Source organism: Nelumbo lutea, chromosome 1, assembly GCF_056320005.1.
Source record: "Nelumbo lutea isolate HS-2025 chromosome 1, American lotus-T2T, whole genome shotgun sequence".
Lineage (NCBI taxonomy): Eukaryota > Viridiplantae > Streptophyta > Magnoliopsida > Proteales > Nelumbonaceae > Nelumbo > Nelumbo lutea.
Genome location: NC_142684.1, coordinates 185163762 through 185175965, shown reverse-complemented (window position 1 = coordinate 185175965; position 12204 = coordinate 185163762). Strand labels below are relative to the sequence as shown.

Here is a 12204-nt window from a genome sequence, read left to right as displayed (position 1 = left end):
ACTGGCATTGGGGGTCTTACTCTTGTCATCGAGGGGGTCTCTAGGAATGCTATTGATTGAGCCACCCACTCGGATAAGGGTCCATGGAGGTTGGGTCATTTCCTCAATGAGATTGCTGAGATAACCTTTTCTCTGTCTTGCATTTTTAGATGGTTTCCAAGGGAGCTGAAACTGCTGATCTTTTGGTCAAATCTGGGGTGGATAGAAATTGTGTACACTTTGCTTTTGTAATTTGGGTGGTTCATAGGTGGTGCTTTGTTCTGTTTGTGTTGTTTGTACATCTTCTCATTCTCAAAAGAAAAGGGTCTTACCATTTACTTCCACTGTGGTCCAGTCCTATATGTGTGGTCTGCTTTTGTAGACTGAGATCCTCTCCACTCTTTGATGTCTTTGGTGGTAGTCATTAGGTTTCAAGCTGCTGACCATACGGAGCAAGGTTTAGCTGAACGCTTTAGCTGTTCAGCGGGCTGTGGAATGGGCCCTGCATCTTTTACAGTGGGGCCCATGAGTTTATTACTGGCATGGAACCTCATCATCGGTTCCACAGCCCGCTGAACAGATGATCCGAACTTGACTATAAGTGGTTTGAACACCTTGCTCTAGTGGAAGCCAAGGTTAGCCATTGACTTAAAAGATGTGTATGACTATGCAAAATGTGAACTATGAGACTATACTTGTGTTGCAGGCATCTCCTTTGTCACAAAATACCTTTTTATGCAACGGTTTGGGGTGCTTGTGGGTTGCCTTTCTTTTCCCTGTTTCTGGACTGCTGATGGCTCCCCTATTTTGTGTTTAGCTATGTACCTTTTTTTTCCTTTGCCTTTTAGGTTTATACAACTTGATTTATTTCAGGATTTTATTGATATTAAACCAAAACATGTATTTTTATTAAACTTTATATCGAGTATGTTTTCTCGTTTACCTTGAATGTTTTGAGTTTATTTTTTACTCAGACTATTTCACTTGAGTAGTAGAAATAGACATCTCTCTTTCTCACTCTCTATCTCTCTATCTCAATCTCTCCATTATAAGAGGTTGTCCAAGTGCAAAACTACCTTCTACTACCCCATGGTAAAAGTGCCAAATGCCTTTTATTTGGACATGCAGGAGTAGATTTTTATTCCTCCTGATGCGAGTATTCTGCACATCTCCATGTGAGTGGCTATTTAAGTAAATAATTTCCACTTTCCCATGTTAAAAGTACCAGTGCCCTCTAATTTCACATGTTTCAAACAGTGAATAGCAATATGACTTTATTCTCCTGACATGAATAAACTCTACATGCTTCAGATAAAAAAATAAACTAGTATTTCTAAATGAACATTGTAATTTTAAGCTGGAGTGAATGAGTTATCACACAATATACAGTAAGCCAGTGAGAAGGTGTATTTTGGTTGATGATTAAATGAGGTCATTAAAGGAACTTTTGCAATTCTATGCTTCCATCTGCTCCTGCATACTAACTGGTCTTTTCCCTCTTTTCTTCATTTTTTTTTTGTATTTTGGGTCTTGACTCAATACAATTCCAATCTATCTTGGACGATACTATTGTTAAATTGATCAATACACACACTTATACGTACATTGGCAAATTGATCAAAATTCTGTGTCAGCCTATGTGTCAAATACTGAGTATACCTAGATAATGTTCTTTCTTGTTACTATTATAGAGTATTTGAATGCTCGATCATGTATTACAAGAGGCATGGATAATTAATATTTCCTTGATATTATATGTAGACTTGTCTAGTGTGACTGTAGCATGTGAAAGGTGTTGATTGACAATTTGTAACTGCATCTTGAGTGCATTCAATGATATTATCAATGGTGCATTAGAAAGCCAAGACTTACATAATGGACTTTGCAAACTATTTGGGCTTCTTGGTAATTGGCTTGAAGCTGAGTAGCTTGGTGATATGTAATGCTCTCTTTTCTTGAGGAAGAGAAGTCATTTCTGCTGTTTCTTGTTGCAAAGTTAAGGGTTAAATTGCATAACTTGATCTTCATGGTCTGTTTTTGAGAAAGAAAATTCCTTTCCATTGCTTACTCTTCAAAGTTTAAAGGGTTGACCCATTTACAAAGGTAAATTTTAATTGCAAACAAAACCTGTCTAAGAACTATTGAGGTACATATCACCATATATTTTTATGGTTGATCTATCTTTCCCTATGAGGGTGGGTCTTAGTGCAACAGTTAGGTTGCTTCATTGCGACCTGGGTGACCACGGTTCAAATCTTGGAAACAGCCTCTCTGTATGTGCAAGGGTAAGGCTGCGTACATCTGTCTTCTCCAGATTCTGCATTGGCAGGAGCTTCGTGTACTGGGCTGCCCTTTTATGTATCTCTCCATATAGTAGATGTATTGTATTTTATATCTTTTGCAAAATGAATTAGAACTTTAATGTTTAGGCCTAGGGTTACTGAACCAACATAGCTCCATATGAAGACTTCAATGATATAGGTGTGCTCACTACCAGCAATTACTTCATGAACACTTACAACCATGATGAAACATAACTGTGGATAGAGAGAGCTCCAAACTTTTGCTACAGATAGATGAGAAGAAATGGGTACTTACTGTTATCTTTAGCACATAAATTGCATATTTGAGATGTAAGATATAATTAGTATTTGCATTTCAAAAATACACCAAGTCTTTTTCTTTACAATTGACTTATTGTACTATTTTTGTAATTTTACTATTTGTTGAAATGTTGCTTTCTAGGCCTCTATATTGAGATATGTTTGTTTTTGCATGAGGGTATTACAAATTCCAAGGCCTTAAGCCTTATGATGAAATCATGTTTTTGGCTTGGTTTGGGGCACAATCATTTTTTTTGTCAACTTATTATTTCTGATTGGTTTGAACTTCTATATATATGCAAAATTCTTGTGTCCTTACAGTTTGCATATGCCTGAAATCATGACACCTCAACTTCTAATTGTATTGATGGTTCTCTCTTTCAGTCCCCATCTATATTTTCTTTTAGTTTATTGATATTATGGAGAAAATATTCCATTTTTAGTTCTTGGTTTGGCCCTTCGTTCTGTTTTCTTCTTTACTGAATTTCACTTTTTTCTGATTTTGTTTATTTGAAATGACACTTACATGAAATTCATACTTGTGGTTGGGGCATTTTATCATCAGGAGTATATGGTCTCAAGTCAGATATTCATGATATTACAAAGCATGTTGATGAGCTGTCATTGAATGAACTCCTTGATGACAGTTACAAGTGTCCTAGTTTATGCCAAGACAAGGGGAAGAAAGCCACCGATACGAGTGAAAACATCTTATACTTGGTTAGAAAGGCTTGCTCCATTCTTCAGTTCCAGAGACACGCGCAATCCCAAAATGTTGTTGATATTGACAGTAACAACAGAAAAACTCCTTCATGGCCATTGAGCTCTGAGTCTTGTGTAAAAAACAGTGTTGACTGTGATAAAGGGAATAATTTCACAACAGATTTGGCTTCATCCAGTAAGGTAAGTTTAACAAAAAATGAAAGATATAGTAGGTTAGAACTTAGAACATGAAAGTGTCTACCAAAGGAGGGTGATACGTGTGACACAAGTTCCTGGAGGCCAAATCTAGAATTCCATGGGCACTTGGTTACATGCATTCATATACAGACCTCCCCGCTCCAAAAATGTAAAATAATATAAAATAAAAAGGATGAAAAAGATGAAAATGGCTTGTATTAAATAGCCATATTATCCGAGTTAGTATTTTATCTATTCTGCTATTTATTATTTTTTTATTTTTTACTTTTTATAGGAGTTATTGTGAAATAGACCTGACTTAATGGTGTCACTGGCCCTTTACATGTTCATTTCTACCATTGTAGATATGTCTATCAAATTTAGGTGAGATTTTTTGGAAATTTCAGCTGATATATTGGTTTTGGACCTTGTCCAAAACATTTTTCACATGCATTTGTAGTTGTACTTCGCACAATTTTTTTGGAAAATTGGGTTGGGCCATCTGGTTGAATCTGGAAAACTTGGAAGCACACCTACCCTGTTCAATGTTTGAAAGGGTTTTAGCAGTTATGCAGTTAAACCAATAAATCTGTAAATTAGATCTATTCCAATTTTCAAATAAGTGATTTCATAATTTTTGGGTGAGTTTGTGGTCAAAATGAGTGTGGAATTATGACAGAGAAACAAAATTTCTTTTTGGTAATATGCTGGAACACACAGTACATACACTCATGAACATTTATAAACATTAAAATTATAACTACTCCCAGCTCAACTAAAATCAGCTAAGCCTTGTCCTCAAGTCTGTTTCACTTGTTTCAGTGATGCCATTTGTGGCCATACTCCAAGTCGGTCCTTATCAATGTAGCAATGGTCTTTGTTGCACTTGGTTGAAGTATATCTTTTCAAATAAGTTTGCATTGCTCATTTTAATAGTTTACCATCATGTATATCTTTTATGAATTGTCAGTCCATGGCATTATTTGGATCATTTCATAAATGTGCTAACCAAAGTGAAAAGTTCATAAAATCAGATTAATTAGGAAGAGCTCCGGATCAAAGCATTGTCACATACCTAGTTATATTAGCAATTGTGTAATTATTAAAAATACTTATTAATTTCAAAATAACTCATTGCAACATAGTGTAGAGATATAGTGCAGTAGTTTTTTTTTGTGTGGTCCTACTTCATATTTATGCTTTATTTCATGTTATTTATGCTATTTCTTTCTCAAATAGGCGGTGGGGGTATTAGTGGAATTGTACATATGTTTTTATTTACAAACATACAAATAGATGAATGGGGCGGTAAGTCCACAGCTAACTGCACCCCTTTTTTCATTCTTTATTCTCCTCTTCTTCTTCTTCTTCTCTTCTGTTCTTTTTTTTTTTATTCTTCTTTTTCTTACTGAATTCTCATCAAAATATAAACTAGATACAAATCTTTTCAGCCAAGTTGGTTTCAGAGCCAGCCTAGGGTTGATTAGTGTTCTCATGTGGGCATGATCCAGTTGGCTGCATGAGAATTACCTAGGGCTGTAGGTTCAGCACATATCGCCTGATTCTTGGAGGTTCTTGGAGACTTCAGTAGCTGCCCAAGGGATTGACCTTTGGAGACTGCCCAGTGACCAGGAAGAATCAGAGAAACTAGGTAAGTTCAAGGATCAGGGTTTAAACCGAAGGTTGGAGGTGGCGGTCAGAGTTTTCTGGGTAGTTTTTTTTTTTCTTATTGAGATTGACTTTGGGTAGAAGGTGTTTAGACCCTTTTAGAAGGAGTGGTTGACAGAATTATTGTTCTCCAGAATTTTTTGTAGGGTTTCTCTAACCCCTTGATCAAATTTTTTGATTTCCAGCCCATTACTTTGGCTGTTAATTATTCCTGGGTGACTGTATAGACCTTTCCCACATAGAAGAGACTGTTGTTGGGGCTCCTCTCTTGAAATTGTGTTTTCTTAAGGGTTTATGTATAATGGAGACAGCTGGAAATGAGTCAAAGACTCAAGGGGAAGGACTTGTAGGTGCTGGAAACATGACTGAAAATTCTTTTTAGATCACTACTGTTAGGATGTGACTAGGAATACCCAATCAGCTATGGTGGCCATTTGAGGTAGAGGGAAATTAGGATGTCACTGGGGATACAAAGAATCCAGCCAAGGAACACCCATCTCACGCGAAATGGGTTCAATAGAACTATTCGGTGATGACCTGGCTGTGCAATTCTATGCAGCCTCACATTAGCCGAAAGTACTTCTGGGCAAAAACAGCTAAGGAGATTTGGGAAAACATGAATGTGGGGGTGGCAATTTTTGACCCAACCCACTTTACCCACCCAACCCACCCACTTGAAAACTCACCCATACTCACCCATATATCATGCGGGTCAAGTAACCCATTTGGGTCAGGAGAAAAGGGATGGGTTAGGGTGGGTTATGGTACCCATAGGGTCAATGCAGTGATGTTTAGGGTTTGAAAATAGGATAACTCTTTGCCTTCACCTTGACTCTCTACCCCTCTCTCATCTACTCAAGCCAATGATTCAAACCTGGCAATAGTGATGAAATCTCTATCTTTCTGTCTCTCTCTCCCTCCTGTCCCTCTAATCTATATAGGTAGTTGAAATAGGTGACAAATCTGTACAAGTTGAAGGAGAACACAAAGGATTGAAAGGAGTGAGGATTGTTGGAGGCTCAGATTTTAGAAACTCATATTGCGGAAGGGAGTGGTGACTCAGATCTATATAGGTTGAAGGGGAGAATGAAGGATAGGATTGTTAGAGGCTTGGATCATGGAAGAATTTTGACTTTAGATCTATGCAGAATATGCAGAATAGGATGGGTTTGTCAAGTTCTTGACAATGTCTCATCTAATAATACTAAAGAACTGGGCATTGGATATGTAGGTGGGGGAGAGAAAGTTGAAAACAATGTTTTGTGGATAATTGGATTGAGAAGAAGAGAAGGGAAGAATCTGTGGAAGAAAACTTCCGTAAAACGTACAACAAGGTTGCAAAGAGAGGATTAAATTAGTTGCTGACAATTTCAAACAATAGTGCTTATTGTGGAAAATTTGAGTAGGTTTAGAGAAGCTGAAACTCAGATCAATTGTTTTTTTGAAATTTTATAATTTTCTATGTATCTACAATATTTGCTATTTTTGGCTATAATATATAGCTTTTTATATTTTTATAAAAATTTGTGAAATTTATAATTATTTTGAATTGTTATCAATTATGTATTTTAAGCAATTTCTAACTTTTTCTTGAAGTATATATATACAATTTTATCATTTTCCTTATTTTTTCTTCAAATTTTGATTTTTTAGCTATATATATTAATCTTCTACCATTTTTGTGAAATTTTTGTTTTTTAGTTGAAGTATATATTTTTAAATTTTTTTATAATTTTATGTACTGCAGTTTTTGTGTACTTATATAAGTTTGGTGTTTTTTATAATTTTTGTTCTTTTTCTACAATTTATATTTTCTGAAATTATTAATATTTTTTTTTTGCAATTTCTGCAATTTTCTATATTTTTTACAATTTTCTTTATCTGAATTCTACGCTTTCAATTAATTTTATGTATTGCAAGTTTTATTTATTTTTATTCTCTTTGTTGGAATATCTTTTACATGAAATATATATTTTTATCATTTTTTTTGTGCTTTTATGTCTTTTTAGTTGAAATATACATGTGTGTATGTTTTACATTTTTCTGTAATTTTCTGCAACTTTTTGTATTCTCTACATTTCCTGGAATTTCTGAAGTTTTACATGAATATATATCTATATATATATATGTGTGTGTGTGTGTGTGTGTGTGTGTGTGTGTGTGTGTGTGTGTGTGTGTGTGTGCGCGTGCGCACAAACATGCACATACACCATTTTTTTGTGTTTTTATGTTTTTTTTTTATTTAATGATTTAAACTTTTTATGTTTTTAGTTGAAATATATAGTTCTATGTTTTTATGCAATTAGAATAGAGAAAAAAAAATCTAATTTGATGTAGAGGTTTAAATGTGTGGGTTAGGGTCAGAGTGGGCTGTGACCCACTAACATTGGTGGCAAATGGGTTAGTGGGTCAATATGGGTGGGTCAGTACTCAACCCACACCCACCCATTTGCCACCCCTACATGAAAGAAACCTACTCTCAGCCCCTTAATGTTGTTAGAGCCTATGAGCTGAAGTGTGATGTAAATAATCTCAAGCAAGGGGAGATGCTAGTCTTAAGCCCTATTTGGTGGTACTTCGTGCTTTATACTTTCAATAACACCAAAGTACAAAGTATGTGGTATATTTTTGATTTTGTACTTATACTTCAAAAATTGTTTGGATGGAAATTTTTAAAAACATGTTTTTCAAAGTAAAAGTTAATGATGGTGTTTGGATACAATAAAATGTATTATACGTACGCATGCCATGCCACATGGCATTTCAATGCAAGTCAGTAATATGTGAATGTTACATGACATTTAAATGTAAGTCAATAATATGTGGATGCCACGTTGTCACGGGGGTAGTTCTACAGCAGAAGAAACCCGTGCGGCGTCCTGGCCAAGGCAGGCCAGGACAAGCCTTTATACGCATAGAGGCTAGGAGTTGCCCGAAGGGATGGCTCCAAAAAGTTAGTAGCACTGAATCATGACCTCAAGTCCAATGGCCGGGGCACTCTCCTGGCTCAGACCGGACCATGAGAGGCGTCACTTACGTGCTAAAGGGGGACAACCATAATGCAAGGCAACCATGCGCCGATGAGGTGACTTGGCACCGATGTGATGGGTCTCCTGTATGCCGATGATGACAGGCACCTGTGTGCCATGATGATAGGCAACCGCTTGGGCCGGAACACACCCGTGTGCTAGAGGCAACGGGGTAGTTCACTCAGCTTGGGCAAGGGGCTGGCGTGGTGAAGGGTCATGCTTGAGCCAGGCCCGCATGCCAAGCCTCCCTTGAGTATCGGTAGCACAGTGCTGGTCCAACACTGTCCCCATGAGCAAGTGTGCGCCCATGAGGAACCCTGGTAACCATGCTAGCTGTTAACCAGGGCCGCCCCGCAAGGGGATGAAGGTCTAGGAGTGCCAAGGTTAGGCACCCAAGGAGGTCGACCACCCCCTCTCAAAGAGTACGTTAAGCCTTTGGTGGTCTGCCTGAAGATGACATCAGTTCTCCCAAAAATCTTACAGGGGAAAATAATGGTCATGTCCCTGACGTAAGCCTGCCAAGTGTAGGCAAAGCTAAGCTTGTGTCAGACCGTCACAACGTGGCATTTGGAAGTAAGTCAATGATATTACATGCCGTGTGACAATATAGATGAATGCCACATGGCATATAATTGTCACAAATTGTGTTCAGATGACACGTAGCATCCATGTGTGCCACATAAAATCGTTTGGATGGAAATTTGTTAAAAACATGTTTTTCAAAGTAAAAGTAAATGATGGTGTTTGGATACAATAAAATGTATTATACGTACGCATGCCATGCCACATGACATTTCAATGCAAGTCAGTAATATGTGAATGCTACATGACATTTAAATGTAAGTCAATAATATGTGGATGCCACGTGGCATTTGGAAGTAAGTCAATGATATTACATGCCGTGTGACAATATAGATGAATGCCACGTGGCATATAATTGTCACAAATTGTGTTCAGATGACACGTGGCATCCATGTGTGCCACATGGCATGATGGCAGCATATATGGATGCCATGTGGCATTTGAATGTTGGATCAATGACATGTAAATGCCACATGGCAGCATAGATGAATGCCACATTGCATCTAAAGGTAAATCAATGATATTATATGCCATGTCACATGCCATTGAATATATTAATGTGTTTGTACTTCCACATGGCATTCATATATGCTATCACGTGGTGGGGTGTATAAGTATCATACATATGGTTGATACACGTTTTAGAAAGTATAATGTATGTCAGAGGGCCAAAAAGCACGAAGTATCAAAAGCTAGCTTCAACACTATTCTTGCAACCAACTTAGGTCTAGATGTGTAGCACAAACAAAGAACTAATAGAGAAAGAAGAGAAGAGAAAGGGATGAAAATAAGATGAAAACCCTAGGCATCACACCTAAGGGTGAGAGCAATCACACCCCCAACTTGTCAACCACACCAAGTTTTGTAGATAAACTTTCTTTGCTCATTAGCCAGAATTGTTCTTTAAATGAATCTTACAAGCTTAATAAGAAAGAAGCTTCCAAAGGAAGAAACCTGCCCCCCCAAGTTAGCTTGCCCAACAAGCCACTTACAAAAAGAAGCTAGATTGGACTAAACCTGCCCCAAACAATTACAAACATAAAGCCAAACAAGGGGAGATTACTAAACTAAGACTTGTCCCCAAACATAATCCCTAAACAAGCAAAACTACAAAAATACCCTTGTTGTCCAGAAATGTAAGACAGTCAAATAAGTCTTGTCCAGCAGCAAACTTAACCACACAAAGAGCATCTTAACGTAGGATGAAGATTCTAAGGTCTTCATGTAGAGAGATTGGGCCGAATGGGCCCTAGTATTTGTTTTATCTTTAAGCACTTTTCCATTTATTTTATGTGTTAATGGGCCTGTTAACTTCTTTTTAATTTCTTTTAAGTTATTGCTTAGCTGGCCACCCACTTAAGGGCATACATGTAATTAGCCTAATTAATTCAGATTAATAAAAGATTTGTGAAGGGAGAGAAACCCATCGAACTCTCTTCTCCTTTCTCAGTTCAGATTAATAAAAGATTAGTGAAGCGAGAGAGAAACCCATCGAACTCTCTTCTCCTTTCTCTTCTTCAATTATGCTGAAATCTTCTTTTCTCTCTCTTTATTTTTTGCTATAATTAGTGATTTAAAAGGTGCGCCTAGGCGCACAGGCGAGGCGCATTTTGGGGTATGCGCCTCGAGGGGTGAGCTACAAAGGCGACTCATGGAATCAAGAATGCAATATGTATTACATCACATTAACTACTTGAAGCAATGCAATTAAGAAAAAAAAAGAGGTTGTGGGTTTTACATGCTTAAAAATGCTTTATATGTTTGCTTTTATTTTTAAATTTTCATTTGAATACACTTTACATGTTATGTTTATGTATTTTAAATTTAGATAGTAGGTTTTTTAAATCATTTATTTTAAAATTTAAGTTTATATTTTTTATTAACATTATGTTTAATATTTTTTGAAATCTTTGACTTTTTAAAAAAAATTTATTAACATCACATTTTGACTTTTTTTTTGTATTTTTTTTTAAAAATTGGCATTTTGTTGAATTCTTTGACTTTTTTTTTTGTAATTTTGCGCCTTTCTTAAAAAGGTGCGTGCCTTGCCTTGCACCTCAAGCACAAATTGGCCCTTGCGCTTTTTTTGCACCTTGTGCTTTTGAAACATTGGCTATAATCAGTATTTTTTATCATACTTGAAGGACATATTTACATCTTGGTATTAGAGCAGTTCTTTCTTTCTTTTTTTTTTTCCTTTTTTTTCCCCATACACCCTTCAATTAGAAGTGTGTATGGAGAGATAAGTTCCTGATCAATTACAGGACTGTTTGCCTAGTTGGTAAAGTGTTTGGAGAGTTAGAGTCTGGCTGAAGATTGCCAAGAAGTGAAGCTGTTATTTATCTGCCCAAAACCCTAGCCAATTAGAGAGTTTTGAAGTTTTAAGGAGAAGGATTGGGTGATGCTCAAGGCTTGAGAGGTTTATTTTGATCCTCAAAAGTGTGCGGTTGAGATTTGAAGAAGGTTGGAAAGCTTTGGTAGGAGTGGCTACCTCTTCTTTCTTTCTCCCCGATAGTTAGGTGTGTAGTGAAATCTAGTTTTTGAATCTTCTTTCTTTAGGAGCGGGCTACCTTTGCTCTGGTTCGTTCGCGAACCCCTTGTTTACTAATGTTGTTCATTCATTCATTCCAATAAAATATCTTCTTAAAAGGCAATTGAAGTTATAAAATCATTATTTTTTATGTGAGAAATAAGGATTTAAGACCCTAGCATGGAATTCTTCGGGCTTGCCTCGAGGGATGTGGCACAAAGGCGACTCATAAAATCAAGAATGCGATATGTTTTATATCACATTAGCTACTTGGAGTAATGCAATTGAGGGAAAAAGAGATTGTGGATTTTACATGCTTGAAAATGCTTTATATGTTTGCTTTTTATTTTTAAATTTTCATGAATATGCTTTACATGTTATGTTTATGTATTTTAATTTTAGATAATAGGTTTTTTAAAATATTTATTTTAAAATTTAAGTTTATATTTTTTATTAACATTATGTTTAATATTTTTTGTTTTTGTTTTGCATTTTGTGGCATTTTTTTTAGCATTTTTGTAACTTTGCACTTTGCTTCAAAAAGGCGTGCACCTTGCCTAGGGTTGATAAGGAGAAGGATATGAAGTAAGATAAGAGGGAGATATTTTGTGATTATTGTTAAGAAGCTGAAGCATACTAGGAATACTTGTTGGAAGTTGTATCCACACTTTATTCTAACAAGACTTAGAAATAAGAAGGGACATGCCGATGCAATTGTTACTATTACTATTACTACTGATGGTGCATCCTCTTTTAACAAGGGGTGAACACTATTTGGTTAAAACCGAAAAATCGAATTGAAAATTTTGGTTTCGGTTTTTTTTGGTTCAGTTTTTGGTTAAATTGGTTCGGTTAATTTGGTTTTTGATTTTTAGAATTAGAAATTCGATTAACTGAATTAGCTGGACTTTTT

At 36.3% G+C, this 12204-nt stretch overlaps 1 protein-coding gene across 2 annotated transcripts in view; it reads left to right on the top strand.

Annotated features, from left to right (window-relative positions):
• LOC148879774 (uncharacterized) overlaps window positions 1-12204 on the top strand; it is a 37820-nt gene that overhangs the window by 10139 nt on the left and 15477 nt on the right. For both annotated transcript variants that reach the window (XM_088961430.1, XM_088961431.1), the window contains exon 4: window positions 3148-3485. In XM_088961430.1, coding sequence (XP_088817556.1) covers window positions 3148-3485 — 338 coding nt within the window. The remainder of the gene's footprint in view (window positions 1-3147; window positions 3486-12204) is intronic.